The sequence below is a fragment of the Cynocephalus volans genome, chromosome 2 (genome assembly GCF_027409185.1).
Source record: "Cynocephalus volans isolate mCynVol1 chromosome 2, mCynVol1.pri, whole genome shotgun sequence".
In the NCBI taxonomy this organism is placed as follows: domain Eukaryota; kingdom Metazoa; phylum Chordata; class Mammalia; order Dermoptera; family Cynocephalidae; genus Cynocephalus; species Cynocephalus volans.
In genome coordinates this window covers 1,187,501-1,211,810 of record NC_084461.1, presented here as the reverse complement: position 1 = coordinate 1,211,810, position 24,310 = coordinate 1,187,501, and the positions used below count along the sequence as shown (strand labels likewise).

At 57.6% G+C, this 24,310-nt stretch overlaps 1 protein-coding gene across 1 annotated transcript in view; it reads left to right on the top strand.

The window, feature by feature from the left end:
- Positions 1-21,855, top strand: part of SLC6A3 (solute carrier family 6 member 3) — a 35,128-nt gene extending 13,273 nt beyond the window's left edge. The window contains exons 4-14 of the mRNA XM_063087175.1: positions 936-1,074; positions 2,036-2,170; positions 4,289-4,392; positions 5,606-5,730; positions 8,852-8,964; positions 10,036-10,164; positions 10,672-10,771; positions 13,222-13,322; positions 15,279-15,446; positions 17,567-17,638; positions 21,832-21,855. Of these exons, the coding sequence (XP_062943245.1) occupies positions 936-1,074; positions 2,036-2,170; positions 4,289-4,392; positions 5,606-5,730; positions 8,852-8,964; positions 10,036-10,164; positions 10,672-10,771; positions 13,222-13,322; positions 15,279-15,446; positions 17,567-17,638; positions 21,832-21,855 (1,210 nt within the window). The remainder of the gene's footprint in view (positions 1-935; positions 1,075-2,035; positions 2,171-4,288; positions 4,393-5,605; positions 5,731-8,851; positions 8,965-10,035; positions 10,165-10,671; positions 10,772-13,221; positions 13,323-15,278; positions 15,447-17,566; positions 17,639-21,831) is intronic.
- The last annotated feature ends 2,455 nt before the right edge of the window (positions 21,856-24,310 follow it).

Here is a 24,310-nt window from a genome sequence, read left to right as displayed (position 1 = left end):
TGTGGTGATTCTGGAGTTTGAAGATCCTGATTCCACCAACGTGGCACAGTGATGCTGTAGCTGATGGAGAGAAACCCCTGAGAAGCCAGGGTCAGCGGCTGGGGCCAGGCGTTACGTCCTGGGGACCTCAGCTGGCCTAGGACGTGAGTAAGTCTCAGTGGCAGCAGCTCCATTCGGAATGTGCTTCCTCCGCTTGCCGGTGCCAGAGGCACAGCCGTGAGAGTCTCCTGGACTCGAAGTCCAGCTGTGGGTGACATAGCTGCCACACACAGCCAGGTGTGCTGAGAGAACTGCAGTGCCACGGCCCTTCCGCAGGCTGTCACCAGGCTTTAATGGCAGGGAACGCACCGCCAGCTGTCAGTTCCATCCCCTCCCCACTTTGCCTTACACTCTGCCCTTGGGATGGGTCCCTCAAAAAGGCAGGTGCAGCCGCACGTGGGTCTCGATCAAACCTGGGCAGAATCACCCAGAGTCTGTTCCTCATAGGATCCTCCTGGAAGCAGCTGGAGCCTCCCCGAGGGAGCAGTGCAGGTGCCTGCACATCCCGCATCCCTGCTCACAGTCCACTTGGCCTCACCCCTCCAGAGGGACCTCAGGGCCATGCACGGGCAGCAGCGGGTGCTGGCACCTCTCGTGCCTCACTGCTGCTCCTGTGGCCCTTTTCCTTCCAAGACCTGAGGCACCTGCTCCCTCCCTGGCCCCAGCAGCAGGGGAGCTGGGGGTGGGGTGCGGAGGGGCATCCTGTGGGCCTCAGCTCCACGCAGCCTGTCGTCCCTCATTGCGAGGGCAGTCCCTGCGTCTCAGCTCAGGCTGGCGGGCAGGCCCTGCTGCAGGGGCCTCTGGACCGTGGTGCTGTCCGCCAGGCTGCAGTGAGAGTGCAGGGGCCTCTGGCGGGTTCCTCTGTGTGCCTGCAGCTCCCTGACTTTCCTGTCCAGGCGCGGCGTGCTGCACCTACACCAAAGCCACGGAATCGATGACCTGGGCCCTCCGCGGTGGCAGCTCACAGCCTGCCTGGTGCTAGTCATCCTGCTGCTCTATTTCAGCCTGTGGAAGGGGGTGAAGACCTCAGGCAAAGTAAGGCTCCAGGCCTTCACCAGCCGGCCATGGGCAGAGTAGACATGTGGCCTTGGCTGGGCTGGATGGACACATGGCCATGGCTGGGCTGGGGGTGGGCACGTAGCTGTGGTTGGGTTGTAGGTGGGCATGTGGCTGTGGCTGCATAGAGGTGGACACATGGCCATGGCCATGCTGGGGGTGGGCACGTAGCTGTGGTTGGGTTGTAGGTGGACATATGGCTGTGGCTGGGTTTGGGTGGGCACATGGCTGTGGCTGGGATGGGGGTGGGCATGTGTCTGTGGCTGGGTTGGGGTGGACACATGGTCATGGCCGGGTTGGGGGTGGGCATGTGGCCATCGCTGAGGAAGGGCATCAAGAGGGAAACCACCCAGAGCAGTGTTTACATCATGAAGACAGCACGACACACGGTTTCTTTGCAAATGGAAATGCTGTAGTTCTGTGGACACCCCAAGCAATTTTGCCCACAATGTGTCCCTCCCTTGGGGTGATGCATGCATTACGGTGCCAGCACCGAAGACTTTCAGTAGTGGCAGGTCCCTGTCCCCTCCCCCATGCTCCGGAATCCTCTCACACGTTGTCAAGGTGCACATTTGCAAAGTATATGTAAACTTACTCCCGTCTCAGGCACCAGAATTCAGCCACTCCTGCAAGACTCCGCAGACCAACAGAGAAAAGGAGTGTTTTGTTGGTTTTGTTTTTCGGATTATTCTTCCGATCTTAATCCCTGGGGAAGACGTATAGGACAGAGACATTTGACAGCCTCCTCCCATAAGCATTTTCAAAGTGGCGCCCTGTGCCATGTCAGGGCACTGGGCTTCCTGATCAGAGGCTGCCTCACTCTCAGCACGGCCATCGGGTGACACTGAGCATCTCCGGCTCATTTCCACCAGCATCTGCTCCTGCCACAGGCCCCACCGTGGGCAGCCCGTGAGGTGGGTCACACTGTCCTCTCCTCCAGGTCGTGTGGATCACGGCCACCATGCCGTATGTGGTTCTCACCGCCCTGCTGCTGCGTGGGGTCACCCTCCCTGGAGCCATCGACGGCATCAGAGCATACCTGAATGTGGACTTCTATCGGCTCTGCGAGGCATCCGTGAGTACATCCCACTCAGCGTTCCACATCCACAAGGCCAGCAGGTGCAGCAGGTCAGGGCTCCTGCATTCCAGGGCATTCCTCTCTCACCCTGCACATCTGGCAGGGGCAGGATGGCCTGCTCACCCGCACACCTGCCCGCCCTGAGGTCATAGTCTGATTGAGAATGGGGTCATGGGTGAGCAGCAGACCTCTGTGCATGCACAATAAGGGAGCCAGGGCTGGCGCCTGCGCACTCTCTGCAGGGGCAGAGGCTGCTGCCAGTCAGGACGTCTGGAGTCCCCTCGAACTCCTCCCCTTGGCCCACCCGCTTCCTGGAGGGATGCTCTTGGGTTCCTCAGATAGCCACAGACGGGACTGCCCAGCCTGCACCCATGGGCGCTTCTGCTCTGGGGGAGCAGCCGTGGGCTGCGGTTCTGTGTTCCCTGTCTGAGTTATGAGCCAGGGCTCTCTCAGGAAGCCAAAATCCTAGTGCCCACAGCAGAATAAGAGAGTGCTTGAAATTGGGTTATATCAAAAACTAAGTCTAGAGCCAGGCTGCAGATTTCTTTAGCAAAGGGAGAAATCGTTCTGGGTTAAAATGTAAGACCTCACAAAGAGAGGAGGCTTGGCCAGGCCGTGGGGATGGGTCCCCAAGAGGGAGAAGGGACAGCACCGTTTCCTGGGAAACAGACCCAGAGATGGCGGGAGGCTGACATGATGGGAACGGCAGCTTTCGTGGGGGATCGTTGGAAATTGAGGTGGACGAGGTGGAGCAGATGGTGGATCCGAATTGCTGGGAGAGGGTGGGGCAGGAAGGGAAGGACAGGTCCCAGCCGGGGTGGCAAGGCTGGGACAGGGGCGTTTGGAAGGTTGTTGCCCAAGCAGATGGGTTGTGTTGAGAGTCAGATTTGGGGTCATAAGGAAAACAGAAAGGGGAGGGGACTGGGAGCAGGGACAGGCAGGCATGGCCCCAAGCCCCCAGGAGGCCCAGGAGGGTAAGGAGCTCCCCCAGGACACCTGATTCTGCCTGCATCCACCAGGCCAGGTGAGCCAGCCAGTAACTGTCACAGGGCCCACACGGGACCGCAGAGCAGGGCCCCTTCACCTACTGCCCACCCAGCCACTCTGCACTTGGCCCCTCTGTGGCCCTGACCACTTGGCCTGGCCAGCTTCCCCCAAACACACTGTCCCTGATGCTGGGGTGGCCCTAAGGCTCAGGACATGCTGCTCAAAGGACAGAGGGCACAGCTCCCTGCAGCCCAAGGCCCCAGCCCCCTCTTCAGTGTCCAGCTCCCTTGCTCTGAGCTCAAGCGAGATACTAGGGACACCCAAGGTCCACCTGGTGCCCCAGCATGGGCTTCTGGTGTCACGGCCTCAGTGTCCCACTCACAGGCCTGACAGTGGCTGTGTGAACGCCGGGACAGACCAGCCCCCAAACGCTTCTGATAGTGGGTAGTGGGCCTGGCCCAGGCCCTCCAGGGACATCAGCTGCTCCTTCTGCCCCTCCTGCCCGAGGCCGTGCAGGGGACCGGCAGGTGTCCCATCACCGAGTGGTCTCTGCACTGCCCTGACTCCAGCGGGTCGGGGTTGGGTTTTAGGGGCCGGTTTCCGAGTGTCATGGGGAAGACCAAAGCAGATATCAGCCTGTGTCCGGTCAGGCGTCGACGTCACACACATGTGAACGAACCGATGCTATTAGAAGAGCCAAGGACCAGATCGGCTCCGGTTGTGCGGACAAACCGCACGGATATTCCAAGAGAAATCGCAAATTCACATACAAGGACACGGCCTCCTCTGATCACGCGCTTTCGGGCCAGTGACACAGGAAGCGTTTATTCCCTGAGATGGCATTTGCCACCAATCATGCTGTTGGTGACATTTGTCTGTGACAGTGATGCTGAGTTTGAACTCAAAGGGCTCTTGGAGGGAGGCACAGCAGCTGCACAAGCCAAGCCTGGCGTCGCACTGGAGACGGGTGCCAGCGGGGGCGGATGGGGAGCGGGCAGCGCTCATTTGCACAATTGCCTTGTGACCCGGTGACAGCCCCGCTCTCGCTCTCTCGCGCTGGGCTGAATGCGCTTCCTGCAATTATCTCTAATCGCCTGGCGCCTCTCTCCCCGCTCCGGCCCGCGGCAGGTGTGGATAGACGCTGCCACGCAGGTGTGCTTCTCCCTGGGCGTCGGCTTTGGCGTGCTGATCGCCTTCTCCAGCTACAATAAATTCACCAACAACTGCTACAGGTAAGCCCGAGCCCCCGCCGTGGAGCATCTGCACAGTCGAGTGGGGGCATGGCTGACACTGGGTTGCAAAACCTCTGGGACACGTGGCTTTTCAAATAGAAATCACAGTGGGGTAGCTTCAGCAAAGTTGAGATTCCTGCTTTAAGTAAGGCTCTGGAACATGTGAAGATGTGTATCACCTCCTGGGCGGAGCCTTCTTAGATCTCGTCTGCGACCAGACTCCCCACTGAGGCCTGTGAGCAGCGAGACCAGCCCCCCACACCCCTGCCGCTCCGTCCCCAGCAGCCCCAGTGTGCATCCTGTTCCCTCCTCGGGGTCAGGCTTCGCTACCACCTCAGTGTGTCCCCACTTGCTCTGCACGGCCAGTGTCCCCCCCACCCCCCCAGCCAGCACCTGCAGGCACAGGCTGGACCCAAATCCTCCTAAAAGCAGAAACAATTTAATCTGGGACCCGCCCCCTTGACCTTTGCTGGCTTGTTTATTTCTCCTTCATCGTGAGGATAGAAACTTGGTAAAGCACAAAGACAGTGCACAGCAAAGACCGCAGCCCGCCGCAGGAGGTCCAGAGGGTGGGCACTGAACAGCAGGCCAGGTGGCCTGCCCAGACCACCCTGTGTCCACCTGGGTCTGCACACGCAGCACGCGGTCCTTCCACAGCGGTGACCGGCCATGCAGGCCCTGGGAGGGAGGTACTGGTCTCCTGGCCTCTGGGACCCTCCTAGCCCTGTCCTTGCTTGCCTCTGGCCTCTGATTTCTGAGCCTCAGAGTGGGTCCCCAGCCCAGCAGCACCAGAACCCCCAGGAGTTCATGGGAAACAGAGCATCTGGTGACCCTACCAGACCCATCCAGTCAAAATCTGCATTTTACAGGGTCCCAGAGGTGTGTGCTCTAGGTTCCAGAATCCCTGCCCAACAGCCCCCTGGCAAGCTGGGTGGGGCTCCTGTGATGGGTACACGGGGCTGTCCTCTGTTCCACCCACTCTGAGCCCAGACAGCACCCAGGAGCCTTGGGCAGCCCAGCTAGGGGTCCAAGGTGGTCCGAGGACAGACCCCAGTAGCTGCAGAAGTGGCTGTCCGTGCACATCTGGGAAAAGCAGCTCCGCCAGGGCCTACCAGGCCCCTTCCCCTGACGTGGTGAATTTAGGATAATGACTGGGAAGTCGCAGCTGCTGCAGCTCGGCTGGGCACTGGCGTGGCCCATCTTGTTCTTGCAGAGACGCGATCGTCACCACCTCCATTAACTCCCTGACCAGCTTCTCCTCCGGCTTTGTTGTCTTCTCCTTCCTGGGGTACATGGCACACAAGCACAGCGTGCCCATCGGGGACGTAGCCAAGGACGGTGAGCCCTTCCCGCCACCCTGCAAGGCCCCCAGTCGCGCTCACAGAGCTGCTGACCAGCCCCCACCCCAGCACTCTGCCTGCTCCTGCCCCAAGGGTCCTCGCGCTGGGCCAGCGCTGCCAGTGACACCACAAGGCCAAATGCCACCAAACGGCACAGGCGTCCCCTCTGTCCCCCCACCATGTGCTCCCTGCAGACGTCACAGGGACTGTGGGGCCAGGCCTTGTCACCCGAGGGCCCCCTGTTGTCTGTTTACAGCATGGTGGGGGACGAACAGCTCAGGGAGGGGACACCGAGCTGTTCCAAGCAACACGTGGGGGCAGGACTGGGAAGCTCTGGACTTTGGCTCGGCCCACCAGATAGAAACGGATTGTTTTTGACATCAGCAGTTCATCTGCTCCAAACCTCTTCCTGACAAACATCCAGAGACCATGACGTACTCAGATGGGATTTGGGTGATAATCAGAGAACTCTCTAGAGTCCCGGGCACATGGTGCTCCCTACCTGCCCACTGGCCAGTCCTGGGACGCTGAATGTCTCTGCACACCTGGAGGTTGTCAGCCAAGGGAGTGGCAGGCACGGTGGGAGCAGGTGACGTGTGGGGTGGGGAGGGCCTCGGCCGCAGCAGGACGTGTGCCCTGAGCTGTAAGCCGGGCTCAGCCTTCGTGATTCCATTCGATGTTTGGAGGGTCGAGCACGAGGACCCTCACTTTGCAAGCAGGAAACAGCCTCCGGACCTGGGAGGGCCCCTTCAATCTTGCAGCCAGAAAGCAAGGGCTGGTTTTGAAGCCCAGGGGGTGTTTCCTAAGCCCGTATTCTTGACTTTAGGGGAAAAAATCCAATAAAGGAAGAAGAAAGAAAACATAATGCAAATAAACAGAGCAGGGAGACACTCACTGCAGCGCTTAGACATCTTCACCCTTCCTCTTGTCCTGATTATGATAAATAGCCGTAGCTTGCAAAGTCCTCTATTCACCCCTGAAAGCAAAGTTGAATGTCTTCTATGCATTCCCTGATGCGCAAAGCAAATGTCATGCATGGCCCTAATTCTCAAGAAAACAGGGCGAAATGTTAACTCGGGTATGGAAACAAAAGATGAGGGTATTGACATTAGCTTCAACCGAACTGTAGACATCCTCCCGGGGTCATGGCTTACGGCATTTAAACTTTGGAGCAACTCAAGCAAGCTGCTCCCCCACCTGCACTGGAAACTGCCCCGTCCATCAGGGCATCTTGGGAACCACAGAGAGCCCCCGCCTGACCCCACTGCTTGGCTGACAATAGGACCCCATAAAAGACTTTCAAGAGACTGACCCTGGCTATGGTATTTGATTCTTTAAAAAGATTGGTAAGTGCCCCTTTCCTATAGGCTGGTGTCAGACACATGCCCTGCTCAGAATCACGGGAATCAGAAACACTGACGTCACATCTCTGTAGGCACAGACGCAGGAGACCCCGCTGGTGGCTGAGAGTGCACATCCCTTAAAACTAGCCATGACAACGATCAGTTGTCAGTCACCTGGGAGGATGTTTTTTACTTTGGGATCACTTGAGAGCAAGTTGCACTGAGTCCTGGTCGAGGGCCTGCCACACCCTGAAACCTACACCTCCACCCGAGTCTTCACCTGCTGGTTGTGAGGAAGCCGCATTGTTCCCCAGATGAGCCACATTGCCCCAGCCTTTGCCAGTGCTGCCCTGGGGCTGGCACACCCTCCACCGCTGTAGAACAGGGTAACAGATTCACTTCCTATCTTTGAGCCTCGCTGTGGGCCCCTCTGGCCTGCAGCAGCAAACACCACCCCCATCCCAAAGGCTCAAGCCGCAAAGCCTTCTTCCTTTCTCGGCTGCAAGTCAGTGGGAGGGGGTGCCCTGCTCCTCCGAGACCCTCAGGACCCTGACTGGATGGGGGCCGTCTGCATGTGGGCTTCCGGATCCTGCAAAGAGGGCCACACAGCCTATAAAGCACTCACTTGGAAGTGACACGGCTCACGTCTGTTCACAGTGCATTGTCCAGAGCCAGTGCCTGCCACACATAACCCCAAAGGGGATGGGAGGAGTCCAATCATGTGAATGTGTGTTCTTGCATGTGTACATGCATGTGCATATGAGCATGTGATTGTTTCTGTATGTCTGTATGTGTGCGTGTGTGTATCTGTGCGTGTGTGTTTTGTGCATTGTGTCCATGTGTCTGTGTGCATGCATGTGCACATATGTGCTTGGTGTTGTATGAACTTGTGCATGTGTATGTGTGGCATATGGATACTCATGCACGTGTGTATACATGCATGTGTGAGTGAATGTGCACATGTAAGTGTGTGTGCATGCATGTGTGTGTTTGGGATATGCGTATTTGTGTGTGTGCATTTGCACATTATGTGCATGTGTGTATGTGTGTACATGCATGTGCATGTGTGTGGTATGTATGTGTGCGTGTGTATGTTCATGCATGTGCATATTGTACTTCTGTATGTGTTCTTGTGCATGCATGTGCATGTGTTTATTGGTGTATGGGTACTCATACATGTGCGTTCATACACGTGCAAGTGTTTGTATGTATGCATTGTGTGCTTGTATGTGCATGTGTGCTTGTATGTGTGCCATGTGTGTTCATGCGTGTGTGTATACATGTATGCATGTTTGTTATATGTGTGTTCATGTGTGAAAGTGCGTTGTGTGTTCTTGTGTGCGTGTGTGTGTGCTGTGTACATGTGTGTATCCCATCAGATGCACAAGAAAAACAAACTGGGCAGATGTCATGGGGCATCAACTGGGATGAGGGACAGTTCCGCTCTGGAAGCCCCATCCTGTCCTCTTCTGGTTTCTGTCCCCTCTTGATTTTTGCTCTCCGCTTTTCTTCTCCTGGCACCCCTAGTCCAGCCTGTGCACAAGTGACTGGGGACGAGGTTACAGGTTGTAGGGATGAGCAGAAGCCCTCCGATCACTCTGGTTTCCATGTTCCTGAGCCCTGGGCCAGGCTCTGGTGAGCCACCAGAGGAGGTTCCTCGCAGGAGGAAGGAAAGAGGGCGATGGGTAGGGTCTCCCGTCACTTGGGTCCCAGAGGCGCTGGGCGGGCTGTGCCGGCCTCTGGGGTGGGGTGAGCAGCGCGGTGCTGTGCTTGCAGGGCCAGGGCTGATCTTCGTCGTCTACCCGGAGGCGATCGCGGCACTGCCGCTGTCCTCAGCCTGGGCGGTCGTGTTCTTCATCATGCTGCTCACCCTGGGAATCGACAGCGCCGTGAGTAGCCCGCGCTTCGCCCGCCCACGCCTGCAGGCCTCCCTTGCGGCCTGCTCCTAGACCCTCGACGCTCACTGACGGTCCCCACCCACCCGTGCTCAGCAGGAGTGGGACCAGAGCAAGCCCAGGACTCTCCCGGAGACCTTTCCTGGGCTGGAGTTTAACTTCCCCTCCTCCTTCCCCTGCCGGGACACCCACCAGCCTGGCCCTGAGCCACCTGCAGATTCCAAACCCGCACACGCAGCGGGGCCCCTGGGCCGCGGAGAGTCCACAGCGGGCCCTTCCCATCTCTGGATCCCTGAACCCTCTTTGCTCCCCCATGAGGAACGGGAGCATTTTCAGGGTATGGCCACAGAAAGAGCCGCCCACAGCCCAACCTGGCCCTGGACGCTGCCTGTGCAGCCCCTGCGTGTCCAGGCCAGGCTCTCCAGGGTTGGCTGGGGACGCCTTGCAGTCCGCCCCACGCTATCTGTCCACGCTGACGGGGCTCAGGGCAGGCTTCCTGGAAAGCGGTGGACCGAGAATCCCTCTCTGTGTGGACCACCCAGCTTCCCCTCCCGCCCACTGGGCAGACCCCGGCGTCCGTGCTCCTGCGCCGGGGAGGCTGCGTCCCATGGGCAGCTCACTGGAGAAGGGGGCCAGGCCGCCTGGGCATCGTCCAGCCACGATGATAGTCAGGAGACTCCGTCAGTAAGGACGTGGCCAGTGACCCACAAGCTGTGCTTGTGGGAGGACACTTTGCTTGGGGGACTCACGGGGCTGAGCCTCTGGTGTGCGTGCCTGTCGCTCCCCGCGAGGCAGTGCACAGTGTTGTTTTAGCCGCCCAGGGACTTCAGAGAGGCTACAGATCATGGTCATGGATGGCGCGGCCCCTCCAGGTCCTCTCTCCCCCACGGTCCTGTCACCAGAGAAGCCCTCGCTGGGGGGTGCCTTTCCTCCAGGGCGTCCTGTACCCTGGGCTGCCATGGGGGTCCCTGTTCTATGCCCATGCGTGGGCTCATGCCGACAGAATGCAGGGACGTCTCGGCCAGGGCGCGCGTGCACTGCCCTGTGCTCTGTGTGTCGGTGCAGATGGGCGGGATGGAGTCGGTGATCACCGGGCTCGTCGACGAGTTCCAGCTGCTGCACCGGCACCGCGAGCTCTTCACGCTCCTCGTTGTCCTCGCCACCTTTCTCCTCTCACTCTTCTGCGTCACCAACGTACGTAGCACAGGCAGCGTGGTTGATGCTGTTGGGCCAGACAGACCTGCGGCATCGCTAAGAAGCTGCACCCCCGCCCTCAACACCTCATAGCCACACACAGGGAGGCTGTGCGTCCAGAAACAGGTCCCAGGGTTGCTTGGGCACCTGGACAGCTCCCCAGACACGCCCTGGGCTGAAGCCACCTCCGTTGGGTTTTGGGGGCTAGAGATGCAGGGGCCAGTCTGTGGGGGACGTGCCACCGCAGTTGGCGTGTGCTTGCTTCCATCTCTGATTGCACCTGCAGCCCTGGGAAAGGAAGAGAGGTTTTTATCTTTGCATCATAGACGTGTCCCTAAGAAGCTGCGTGTGGGATGCATTTTAGTGACTCAAATCAGACATTACAGGAGGGAAATCGCGTACATCTATGCAGTGACTCTGTGGGCCAGGCTTATCTTTCGGGGAAAGCACGCTTGTGGGTGAGGTGGGCAGCAGCGCCTGAGCTCACCGGGTGATCCCCACTTCCAGGGCGGCATCTACGTCTTCACGCTGCTGGACCACTTCGCAGCCAGCACGTCCATCCTCTTCGGGGTGCTCATCGAAGCCGTCGGGGTGGCCTGGTTCTACGGTGAGTCCTGCGCCTTGGGGCTGTGCTGCTTTCTCTCTGGCAAAGCCACCTTGAAAAGGGACACATTTTAGTATCCCTTAAAGCATGGTCAGCACAGCATCGCAGAGGGGGAGTCTGGCGACGGTCTGTGCAGCGGCGTCAGTGGAGACAGCCTGGGGCAGCCGGAACCCACACTGTGGTCAGAGATGTTCAGGGCAGCTGCACCCACGCTGTGCGGACACCAAGTGGTCTGCAGAAGGTGGGGTCTTCTGGGACTCGGGCAGAAGTGAGGCCCTCTGCCCAGCTGAGCAGCAGTCCTTGTGGACTGGCAGGCACCTCGGCTTCGTCCCCACTAGAGAAGCCAGCCAGCCTGTCCCTCACAGGGGAGCATGACCAGGTGCTGCTGGTTGAAGCCAGTAGCCTGAGATGACGGTCGAGTGGAAGGAGCCCTGGCTGACCAGGACCGCACACCTCCCTGAGGCCAGTCACTTATTCACAGATTAGCACTGTGAGCCCTGAGGCGGGGACCTGGCGATCAGCAGGTGGCTCTGGAGACGGGTCGCCCTTCCGCACCCAGTGTGCTGACCCGGCTGAGTTCCCACATCGCTTTCCCCGCTCTTCTCTTCTGTAAAATGGGGTCGAGGTGCCGGCTCCACTCACTGACCAGGTTTCCTTCAGGGACTTAGCAGGTGCATTCCTCTCCAACTGTGTCGTCCCACCACAAGCTAAACGTCTGTGGTTCTGCAGAAGCACCAGCTAGGACGACTCCTGGCTCACCTGCGTGCAAGAGGGCCACGTTCTCTGCCTCGGGCCTGGGAATGACAGCCTCGAAAACACCCCGGCTTCAAGAGGCTTAACCCGAAACATAGCTCATGTTCTAAGAACTGGTTTCAATTATATTGTTTTTTCTAGAGAAAAGGGAAATGTCAAACTCCTTATGCTTTCACTGGTACCTGGGATCGGTAGTTTTCTATCCCTTTAAAATGTAATCTCCTTCACCACGACCACCCCCAAAAAGAATGACCCTCACAGAGAAAGGGAGAGTGACCCAGACACACCCACCGCTGCCACGACCTCTGCCAGGATGCGGCCTGGGACAGCCGGCGGGAGGAGTCACTCCTAAGATCTGCTGGTCACTTGCTAAGAGGGGCTAGTGATGCCGCTGGGAGAAAACACGTTCCTAAGGGGCTCCTCTGGGACTTGGAGAGAAAATGCCAGTTTATTAAGTTTCTAGAAATAGATTTTTCTTCCCTCCTTCCTTCCTTCCTTCCTTCCTTCCTTCCTTTTCTCTCTCTCTCTCTCTCTCTCTCTCTCTCTCTTTCTTTCCTTCTTAGCACCAGTTACAAGTGAGAACTTGCAGTATTTCTCTTTCCTTGTCTGGCTTGTTTCACTATCATAATTTTCTCCAGACTCGCCCGTGTTGCTGTGAATGGCAGAATTTCATTCTTTTTTATGGCAGAGGAGCACTCCAGTGTGCGTACACCCCAGTTAGACCGGCCATTACTAAACAGACTGAGAACAACAAACGCTGGTGAGGATGTGGGGAAGGGGGGACCCTCCTGCACTGCTGGTGGGACTGTAGATTAGCACAGCCATTGTTATGGAGAGCAGTGTGGAGGTTCCTCAGACCACTAGAGGTAGAGCTGCCACATGACCCAGCAGTCCCACTGCTGGGGACATATCCAGAGGAATGGAAATCATCATGTTGAAGAGACACCTGCACTCCCATGTTCATCACAGATCTACCTACAATAGCTAAGATATGGAACCAACCTAAATGCCCACCGTGGACGACTAAATAAAGAAATAGTTTTTCCTTAAAAATGAATGACTGTATACATACCATGGCATATTCATCCTTAAAAAGAGAAAGAAACCCAGGCATGTGCTACAACTTGGATGAACCTCGAAGACGTTGTGTTCAGTGAAATAAGCCAGTCACGAAAGGACAAGCACTGTCTGACTCACTCACGAGAGGCACCTGCAGCAGACGAAACCCACAGACTCAGAGAGGGGAATGCACGTGCCAGGGCTGGGGACGGGGTGGGCAGCTGGGGTTTGAGGGCAAAGAGCCCAGCCTGGGGAGGTGAGGCGTTCTGGAGGTGGGCGGTGGGCACGGCTGCATGGCAGATGAGTGCACGTGACGCTACTGAATTGGACCCTCAGAAATGGCTGAGATGCTAAACTCTGTGTTCTGTATATTTACCACAATTTTTTAAAAGCGGAAGAAAATTTAACTGCAGAGGGAGACAGGGACCGCCCTGGGATGGGGAGGGGGCCCAAGGCGGAGGATGGGCGGGGAGTGTCGCCGGGCCCTCCAGCAGCTGCCTGGCCACGGGGCTGCCTCGGCCCATCAGCAGGGTCAGGTGTGCATGTGGGGTCCTCCAGTCAGCGAGGCCACGGGGTACGTGTTGGCATCACGGGAACATGCCCATCCTGACCGGCCCTGTGGCCGCTGCTTCCCCCATCAGGTGTCGAGCAGTTCAGCGATGACATCAGGCAGATGACCGGGCAGCGGCCCAACCTGTACTGGCGTCTGTGCTGGAAGCTGGTCAGCCCCTGCTTCCTCCTGGTAAGGGCCACGTGCCGTGTCCCTCCCCGCCTCCATCTTGCCCCCTGCCTGCCCCGAGGCCCAGCAAAGTGAAGGGACCCAAGGCCGGGCCCAGGGACACTAGATGCTGCTTCAAGACCATGACTGCTGCAGCTGGAGTCAGTGAGTCTCAGGAGGAATGCCAGCTGGTCCCTAAGGCCATCTCTGGTCTAAATGCATCTTCCACCCTTCCCTCTAGACCCACCGGGGAAAACTCAGCGTGATCCCACCCAGGTGGTCTTGGACCCCCAGAATAGCTCTGTGTTGAAGGAGAGGCCGGGGAGCAGCCAGGCCCCCCACTCCTGCTCTCTGAGTGGAGGGGTCGAAGGACACCAAGGACTGGAACCCTAAAACAGGCATGACCTAGACTGCCCATGACTCCCATGGGATCTCCCTCAGATGCGGGCACCACTGCTGTGTCCCATAATCGCCAGGCTTTTACCATCTGGGCTGGGAGTTGGCAAACAAGGGCCCTCCGGCCACCTGTATTTGTAAATAGCTTTATTGGAACGAGGCCACCGCATCCATTAGCTAATGGGTTGTCTGCGGCTGCTTCCACACAGCCCAAACTAACCGGCCTGGTCTGGACAGGCGCCTGCAGACGGCTACGAGGGCTGCCCGGCTTTAAGCAGAGTCCTGTGAGTTGCTCACAGAGACCAGTGCCCGCCCTCAGTCCAGCAGTCAGGGGCGCGGCCTGGACTGGGCAGGTGACTCAGGCCAGACCCCATTGTGTAGCAACCCGAGAGCTGGTCCCCTGCGTACATGAAGACCCCTTGTCACCCGTGCACTGCACAGCCCAGTAGATACCTGTGGAGGGCGCTGTGCTCCTGAGCGCACAGAAGGTGCCTGGGGTACAGGAAGGTAGCGAGAGACAACGGGATCCCCACCGCATCCTGTAGACATTGCACAGTGACTTAGGTCCAGGCCATGTGGCGTGACTGCTTGTGAGATAAGTACAGTCATGTGTTGCTTAACGACGGGGATGCGTTTGGAGACAAGTGTCAACAGGCGGTGTCATCGCAGTGCAGACATCAGCCTGAACGTACACAAACCTGGGTGGGGGCCTGCTGCACACCGGGCTGTGTGGTGCAGTCTATGGCGCTGGCCACTGTCGTGCACGCGGTCTGTCATTGACCGAAACGTCCTTACGTGGCACGTGGCCACACTCTGCACCCGGCTGACTGCTTCTGAAGCCCCAGCTGGATGCCCTGCATCCACGCAGCGTCCTCAAACAGGACACGGACGGATTGATGTCCAGAAGGAAAGCGAGGGAGACCCTCCTAGTGTTTGTCCCTGACTCCCCCTGCCCGACACAGCAGCTCTTGTCTTAACTGTTCAATATTGAGTCTAAAACAAGCTGTCCTCATAGGGTGGTAGGAATCCCCCTCTTGACACCCAAAGAGCTGACCTTTGACCGCAGGAGATAAAAATCTTCTCCCAATAATGAGACTAAATTCTTGAGCTTCAGACTGAAACATGCTTTGTAGAGTTTTAGATAAAACCTACAAACTATACTAAACGACTTCATTTTGTCAACTCGATAGAAATATGACAATTTCGTTGCTAGATATCATTTTATATTTAATTTTAGAACCCATTTCCTAGGAAGTTATGATTTTAGCAAAAAATAATAATAATAATAATTTCCCTATCGCCATATGTTTCTTTGAGCTGCGCGTGTCACCTTGTGACACCTGCCTTGTGCACGTGTGGAGAAGGGTGCACGCTCCAGGCTGGTTTTCAGGAGACTTGTGTAGCGGGTCAAACCATGACTCTTCTCAGAGGTGGATCGTAGCGGACCAGAATCAGCCCGCGGGTGGAGCCGTGGCCTCGGCACACACGTACTTCCAAGGCACGTGGTATCTAGTGAGAGGCCGAGCAACACTGTCCTCGCACCCAACCAGCGAGAGCCCGTGACTCTGTGTTCGTTGGTTTCAGTTTGTGGTCGTGGTCAGCATTGTGACCTTCAGGCCCCCCCACTACGGAGCCTACATCTTCCCCGGCTGGGCCAACGCGCTGGGCTGGGTCATCGCCACCTCCTCCATGGCAATGGTGCCCATCTACGCGGCCTACAAGTTCTGCACCTTGCCCGGGTCCTTTCGAGAGGTGGGTATGGGACGGGGCTCCCTCATGCTGGACTGTCACCAACCGTGAGGTACCAGAAAGGCTCGGGTGGGCATCCGCATCCCACGCTCTGCTCCTGCCCAGTTCATCTCTGACCAGGAGGAGGAGGTTGGAGGGGTCGGCAACCACGATGGGGAGACGAGGGACACTGACGACACAGGCTGTGGCCGGAGGGAGGGTGTGAGAGTGTGTGTGTTCATGGGTGTGTCTGTGTGTGCCCACGTGTGCATTCACGTGTATGCCTGTGTGTGCCTGTGCGTGTGTCCACATGTCTGTGTCTGTGTGTGGGTTCAAGTGGGTGTCCATGCTGGTGTGTCTACATGTGTGTGCCTGTGTGTGTCTGTGTTTCTGTGGTGTGTGTACTTGTGTGTCCATTGTGTGTATGTGTCTGTGTGTACTGTGTGTTTCCATGTGTCTGTGTGTCTACACGTGTGTGCCGGCGTGTGTCTGTGTTTCTGTGTGTGTGTGTGCCTGTATGTAAGTCCATTGTGTGTACGTGTCTGTGTACTGTGTGTGTCCCTGTGTCTGGGGTCTATGTGTATGTGCCTGCATATGTCTCTTTCCATGTGTGTGCGTCTATGTGTATGTCCACTGTGTCTACATGTGTCTGTACTGCGTGTGTTTGCATGTGTGTGTCCATGTGTATGTCCGGGTGTGTTTCTGTGTGTGTGTGTGTGTGTGTGTGTGTGTGCACAACTACGGTGTGTGGTGAGGGTGGAGAGGGCAGCTGTCTTGGGGTGGGGAGGTCAGGCGTGACCCGTGTTCCCTCCAGGGCCCGAGCAGGGGCAGCTGGGAGCCGCAGGCAGGGACTGCTGCAGTGCTGCGGTGGGTCTGGGGTCTCCTGCAAGCTGTGCTCCTTTGCTCTGCCTTGGCTTTGCCATCTGTATGAAAAGGAGGGGTCAGGGACCAGTCACAGGGGTGCCACTGTTTAAGGTCCTGGCGCTCAGATTCTTGGAAGCAATGAGGACACAGCCCACCTTGGAAGGAACACGCCTCCCCTGGGAGCCGCCACCGGGAGTTCCCAGAAGCCACTCTGCTCGAATCTGCAGTCTTTCTTGGAAACAGCTGCCCTGGCCCTGGGCAGTGAAGCCCCATTGCTGCACCCTGATGGGCCCCAGGACTCTGCCGTAGGGCCACATGGTGTTCAGTGGCTCAAACACATGGCAGGTGCCCCTCCTGTCCCCCAAAAGGCTGGCCCTCAGCCGATTCCTCCAGCAGTCAGAGCAGGCCAGGTCCTGGAGCAGGCAACACACAGTGTGATCAGGGCTGTTGGACCCCCGGACTGCCCGGGCCTCCCAGGAGGGGGAGGGAGCCCACAGGCTGCTGTGGCTGCAGGCAAAACTGATGCATCCTGCTACGGGCAACCTGTCCCACGGAACCCACCCGCTGACCTGCCGAGACCCAGCCCAGGAAGAGCAGCAGCGGGCAGACCCCGTGAGAGGATGGGCGGCCCCCCTGGGTGCCTAAGACTGACTCAGGACGGAGGAGGGGGCTCAAGCTAGCATGCGCCTGGAGAGGGGACGGTCTGCAGCCCAGGGAACCTGGAGAGCCATTTCCTAACCTGTCGCACGGCCCACCTCTGAACACAAACCAAGTAAAACCTCCGACAGGAGCAGGAGGGGCTGTGCTGATGTGGGATGGGGCCACACCCAGGTGACGCCCAAATGTGAGCTCCTGAAAGATGCCACCTGCCCTGGGAGGACCTGGGGTGCCTGGGCTCTGGGAACCAGCCGCTGACAGGTGCTGGCAGGGAGGCGGCTTGGTGCTGGCTTTCCAGGAGCTGCACGCGCTGCTGTGCATGAGCTGCAGGTGGCCAAGGCAGCCCCGGGCCTGAGCAAGGAGAAGGGCGCTGGCTGCCCTCCTAGTCGGAGCCTACCACGCCCTGACGTAGACACCAACGCCAGCCCCAGGACGGCTTCCCTTTGGGGTCAGGCTTGATCGCTGATCTAACGCTCACTCCAGAGTTTAAGGAGACCCTAGGACGGTCAGCTCCCGAGTCTCACCCTGTGTCAACCGAGGGGAGCCTGTCTGCCTCAGCGGGAGGCGCTGGTGGGTGGGCCTGGCAGGTGGGTGCTGGTGCCAATGGTCTCCTTCCCTCTTAGAAACTGGCCTACGCCATCACGCCCGAGAAGGATCACGAGCTCGTGGACAGAGGGGAGGTGCGCCAGTTCACGGTGAGTCCTCTGTCCCCGCTGGGCCTTTGCAGGAGAATGACTCGACAAGCGGTGCCCCTGCAGCCCTCAGAAGGCCACGAGGCCGCACACAGCAAGCCTTCGTGCCGCAGTCTACTTGCGCTCCGGAGCCCGCGGTCACCTGTATCCTCGGCATCCATTCTGTGTCAGCGAGTTCCTTGGATTAAAGTGCATGTGTGATCAGTTCCCGCACCTTCTGCCACATGCATCTCCCCCGGCAGGTCTTCTTGCTTTTCAGACAGCATCTCCAGATACTCCCTTAAGGAGCTCCCTCCCCAGGCTCCCTCGCTCTTGGGCACCTGTGCGCGTCCTTTCGCTGCCCTCATTCACAAAAGCGTTTGCCTGAGCTCACAGCCCTGGGTGGCGGTGATGGCCTCCCCCCGTCTTGAGGACATTGGCCCTCCCTGTGCCCGCATGCGCTGCTATCCTGAGACACATGTCCCACGAGCTGCTGTCACAGCGTGACCCATCCAGGCTCCTGGATGCTAGCCAACTCCCTGTGCTTTTGGTGTTGTGGTCTCTCCGGGGTGTGTCGCGGATTTCTTCTTATTCCTTCTCTCGGGATATGTGTGTGCCCAGGGTGGGACAAACATCGTCTGTCAGTCCTGGGAACTTAGCAGCCGCACTTTCAAATACTGCCCGTTGCCCTTCTGCATTGTCCCTTCTGGGGCCGGTGGGGTTGATTTGGCCCTGGGTCCTCGGGCCTCTCACCTCGCTTAGATTTTCAGAGCTTAGCTCTTCTCATTAGCGCACACGTGGCCATTTTAGATTACACTTTTGTCTTCGTAGCGAGACGAGCGCTGGTGAACCTACAGCTCAAAGCCCAACGTGGACGTAGCACCTGCCTCCCGTCCGCCCCCACCTGTCCCTGGAGTAAACGTCTCCGTCTGTGCTGACCTTTCTCGTGCCCTGTACACCATATAATTTTGCTGCATCTATCTGAATGTTTTTATGTTCCTAAAAAGTAGACTGCTTGGTTTCAGTTGTTTTAAACTTTATTTAAAAGGCACCGTGCTGATTTACTCTTTTAGATTTAGACTTTCCGCTTGTGCGTAGTTAGAGCGCATCCAACTCCTCTGCGTGGTTCTTGCACCCACAGCTCACAGAGCTTCTTGGGTCTGTGAGTCCATAGTTTTCATCAAATTTGGGAACGTCTCAGCCATCATTTCTTCAGGAACCGTCTCTGCCCCACCCCTGCAGGGCCTCCAGCTCCACGTACCTTTACCTCACAGAGCTGCGGTGTGTGCCGCGCCCTCTGTATAAATCCGTTTCTGTTGCTCATAACAAAGGACATAGACTTGGGTGATCAGTAAGAAGAGAAATGTACTGCTTACAGTTTCTGTGGCTGGAAAGTCCAGAGTCCAAGGAAGACATCTGGTGGCGGTCTTGGTGGTGGTGACAGTGACCCAGGGGTCTCACCTTGCAAGGCGGTGGAAGCAGAGAGAGACAGACACACTAACCGCCTCATTCACTCTCCTTTTAAAGCCCTCAGGGTCACACCCATGACCCCCATTTTTAATCGATTCATTAAGGCACAGTCCTGCAATCTAGTCACCTGTTCAAGGCCCCACCTTCAATTACTGTGACAGGATTTCCCACCCTCAACAGTTACAGTGGGGCTAAGTTTTGGGGGACATTCACAGGGCGCCCTCTCTGGGCTCCCTCTCCTCTGTGTGTTTTGTGTGGATGCCGCTGTCCGAGACCCGTGTGCCCGGAAGTCCTGGATGCTTTGAACCCTCGGAGGCTTTCTGTTGCTTCTTGTTTTCTTTTTTCCTTTAGTTTGCTGATTTTTCCTTCTGAAATGTCTAATCTTCTGTTACTCCCATCTGCACATTAATCTCTCTCACACGTTGTAGTTTCGTTCTCTAGACATTTATTTTGGGTCTCTTTATATCTTTCATGTCTCTACTTAACTTTCTGAGTTATAGTAACTGTTTTACGTCCCTGTCTGCTAATTTTAACTTTTGTGTCTGTTCTGAGAAGTTTCCGTGGATGGACTTTTCTCATCGGGAATTGGGTTTTGCTGCTGCTTTGTGTGCCTGGTCATTTCGCATCGTGTTCCAGATGTTGTGGGCGTTACCTCGTTAGATGCTGGACATTTTTGCATTTCTTTCAATACTCTTGAGCGTCATTCTGGGATGTAGTTAAGTTACTTGGAAACGGTTCAGTCCCAAAACGGGTCTCACTTTTTTTCCGCGCCTCAGTCCTTTCTAAATCTAAATGTCAGAAATTGAACATATGCCTACAAAATTCAAAGTAACTTCCTAAAGTGGTTTTACGATTGGCCAGTCACTGACGTCTTTGACAGTCTGCATCATCAAATACGTCTGAAGTGCGCTCTTGCAGCTGATCAGTAGCCGCACTGAGTGACGGGCTCGCTGCTGCCCCTGCAGCGGAGCTGCCGGGGTGCTCCACCCAATGCCCCTGAATCATGGCATCTTCCAGCCTGGCTGGTGGGAGCAGGCACGGTCCCAGCCCCCTGGCACACGCTGCTGAGGGAGCAGCGGTGCTCTCAGGCCATGCGGTTGAGCAGGGTCTTGTCTCTGGTGCTCTGTCCTGCTCACTGCAGCCACCCAGGTCTCCGCAGCTCAGGCGGTCCACGGGGTCCACCTGGCCTTCCCCTGCCTACGCTGCCATCTGAGGTGCCCTCAGGGCAGCGAGCTGGGCATCCTTGTTTGCTTCTCCCTTGGGGAACCGTGACCTTCGTTGTCTCGTGCCCGGTCGTGAGCACTGTTGGTACAAGTGTTTTGTTCATTTTGGGGTGATTCGGATGGCGGGGTGACCTCGGTTCCTCTGATCCCATCTTGGCAGAGACACCTCTGTGCGCAGCCGTGGCTCATTCCTTGACTGCTGCGTGGTGCTCCATTATGTGAACAGACGCAGCTCGGTCGCGGATTTTCCATCTCGTATCTCCCTTTACTGTGTTCCACTCGACGAGCAGTTAGTTTCTTTGTTCGTCTCTGGAAGTTGCGTTTGGTCTGCTCGTTTCTTATGAAATGCACGTCGTTGTGACTTGCGTATATGACTTTTTCAAGCCTCCCTAGATGGCTGTCCTGTAATCTGACTGTGGCAACGTCTCTGGCAGCTGGGGTCTAACTGAAGCTCTGGTCTCTGCTGACGCTCGCTCAGAGCGGGCTGCTCTCGTGTTTTGGGTCTTCTTCATTTACAAGTTTATGGCTTGATCTTACTCTGTGACAGTCTGGGAATCCCACGAGCATGCTTCCCTCCAGAGAGGGCCACCTTCTGCTTCTGTTGGTGGGCAGGACTGCTTCACCCAGGGGACTGGGGCTCGAGCTGGGGTCCCTCTCCTGGCTTTGTCCCTGGTCAGGCTCCCTGCCCGCCCGTCCCCATCACTGAGCCCCACCCACACGGCACCTGGATTCAGCCCCACGCTGGCGTCACGGTGGCTGCTTCAGGCCCCCTGCAGGCCCCAGCTGCAGTGTGATGTGTCCTAACCAGGGCTGAGGACGTCCCCCGCGGGCTGTCCCAGTGGAGCAGATGGAAGCCCGTCATGTGGTCAGTGGTTGCTTCAATTCCAGTGTGCGCTTTTGTTTTGAAAATGTTTTAAAAACACAGTTCTTGCTATTAAGTGTCATCAGATGGCTCGCGCTCTAAAGCAGACTAAACTAACAGCTGCATAAGGACAGGTGCTGGCATCCACCGGGGGTCTAAGCAGCCCTTCAGTCTGTCTCATCAGTGCCTGAGCAGTAAATGAGGCCTGTCCTGCACCGTGTTGGGGCCACAGGGAGCAAGACAGAGCTGCAGGGTGCATCTGCACTCGGGTGGGAAGCAGAGGCCCAAGACGGTGGCAGGGGCACGGGAGAGGGGACGTCACTAAGTCACACGAGTCAGCGGGAGCACAATGTAGGACCAGCCCCAGATTCACGGATGCCTGTGTCTCCCCGGCCCAGCCGCTGATCTTGCATAGCCCCTGGGGGCCGCCGCGGCCACTCCTTGCTGTGGCGACCTCCCACACTCTCCTTTATCAGGCGATGGTTTGTGTGTAGAAGTGTAAGTGAGGCACCGGTCCTTGTGCCCCTGGAGCCGCGTTGGTGCAGCCCCAGTGAGCCGCCCCGGGGCCACGGGTCCCCCACTGAGGCCGCTCTGAGCTGCTGGAGGGGGTCATGGGCCCGGGAGCTGCTCGCTTCCCTTCTGAACACCCCTTCCCCTTCCAGCTCCGTCACTGGCTCATGGTGTAGCACGGAGGAGCCCCGCGGAGGTTGTCTCACCGGGAGAGCCGCGGACCAAGAAGGAACCGGAGTTTGGAGAGAAAGGATCTGCTCCCACTTTAACCTCTGCTTCACCGAAGAAAGCAACAGTGCATAGGCTTTTCCCTTCTGACTGCTCACACCCCTTCTGTGCCACGGGTGCGGTGACGCTGTGTGTGTCCCGTGTCGCTGTGACAGCTGTACTTGTGTGGTGAGGTTCTCCCTGCCCCGTCCCCACAGGGCAGGACAACGTCTGAGTTCCTGCTCCATCCAAGGCCAGCTCCCTCCACCCTGCGTCTGTGGCCACCCTGGGAGTCACCCGTGTTCCGAGGAGAACTGTGTTAACTGTACATACACTGTGCCAAGGACCCCTGTGCTTGCGACCCTTCCTGGACCATTTATTTTGCTCATGTTAAAAACCAAGCGTCCTGTCTTGTCTACCTGTGCAGGTGAGGTGGGAGAAAGCGTCAGTGCGCAGGGCCCGTCCCGCTGCCTGGCCCCGCGCCGAGGGGGCACAGCGAGCGCTGAGTTTACGCGTCGAGCACAGGGAGCCTGTTCGGGGCCGCTGGGGGACGGGGTCCCGGTGTGTGGGGCTGAGAACCTCTTCGTTTCCTTGTAGATGAGAGAAAGCTCTGTGGAACCCGCCTGGGCTGCCACCACTCCTGTGCGTCCTGGGCAGCTCATGGCCAGCTCACCATGGGCGCCCAGGCCACGGGCCTGCATGCTCACCATAAGCTGGAGTGTGTCCCCACCCCTGGGCACCTGACACTTGCAGGGCCCGTGTAGGCAGCCTGGAGACCAGGCCCCGCTCTCCCTGAGCCATGACCTTCAGGGACCCACCAGAATTGTACTTCTCCCAGCATGCACTACATCAGCCATGACGCTTTTTATGTTAGAGAATGACCTTTTAAAACCATGTTTACCTGTAAATCAAAACTAGTTCTAGAATGCGAGGCTCGTCTCTGCAGATCTGTTTGCTGATGTTGCAGTTTTTATTTACAAGAATAATTAGCAATACCAAGTGGAGCTGCGTTCCCACGGCACACTGGCCCCTGCCCGAAGGAAAAGCGCACGTGGACATTCGGAGTCCACAGCTGCGTCCCAGCAGGGACACCTCACCGCGTCTGCTGCCCACGACAGGCTGGCACGCCTCATGGAGGCGGGGCACGTGGGCGCCAGAGACGACTTAATGCTCGATGGGAAACTTTAGGCTGTCATCTTTGAGAGCTTTGCAACAGGAATCAGGTTTACGGTCTCCTCTCTGAGAGACTCCATGTAGAAAGCCAGTGTCGTCAGTGTCTGCTTTTGTCTCCATAGTCAGGGCCTTGTGTGCGTCCCTGCAAACAATAAAAGAAATCCACGCTGGAAACGACCTCAGCTGCGAGCTGCACTCTTGCCTGGCCCTGTCGTTCTGCGCAGGCCCCAGCTCCCTGCTCACACCGAGGAGCGGGCCACCTCCCCTCCCTCAGCGGGTCCTCCTTCATCCGTTGCCTCCAGCCTGTCTGTCCTGGTGTCCCCCAGGGGAGGGCATCCCTGCTCCCAGGCGACTGTGCTGGGCATGACCTGGACCTACCTCCCGGGTTCACTTTCCTGCAGGTTTCCCTGCAGAAGCTCATGGCACCTGGCTTATGTTTCTCCCCCTCGCTCAGGCTGAACTGTGACGCCATCCTGTTCTGCATTCCCCTGGCCGTCATCTCCCTGTCAGCCTCCCCAGGCGTGGACTCCAGACCCTCTGCCTGACTGCTGCCACTGCCCGGCCCAAGAGTCTCTTCTAGAGACATGTCCCAGAGTCTCCTGAATGGCTCTCAGCCCTTGGCTTGAAAGTCTGCTGCTCACTCTCCGGCCAAAGGGATCCTTCTAGACACTCATAGATCAGTCCCTGACCCACAGCAAACCCCCATGATTATCTTCATGGTTGGAATAAATGCCACCACCAAGCCCTGCTGGGACCCCTGGTGGGACAGTGGTCTCTCCAGCCAGGCTGTGACCCCAAATAAGGCAGGGATCACTCCCACCAGCCCCACTGCAGCCCTGCCCCCGCTGGGGATCCAACAGGCACAGCCCACATTGAGACCTTGGTGCCCCACCCCCACGTGATGACCCTTGCCCCAGATCCCAAAGGCCATCCACGATTCCTCGTTCTCACCCTACATAGCGGCTTGTCCCAGTTCCCGTCTTGACCCAGACCTACCTGGTAAGCAAGGGCCTTGCTGTCTGACACTGATGGCTCAGGGTGACTCTGCTATGGCCCAGCAATTGGACAGGTCAGATCAGTTGGGCGAGCAGGTCTCCTCTGCCTGCAATTCAAGCTGCTCAATGCCGGGGCTGCCCCACATGACCGTCAGCCAGAGATACAGTGGGGCTGTGCCCAGTGGGTCATGGTCCAGCCAACGCCCTCAGCACTGTCGCCTTGTGCACAGGTGTGGGGGACAAGAGACAAGCCACA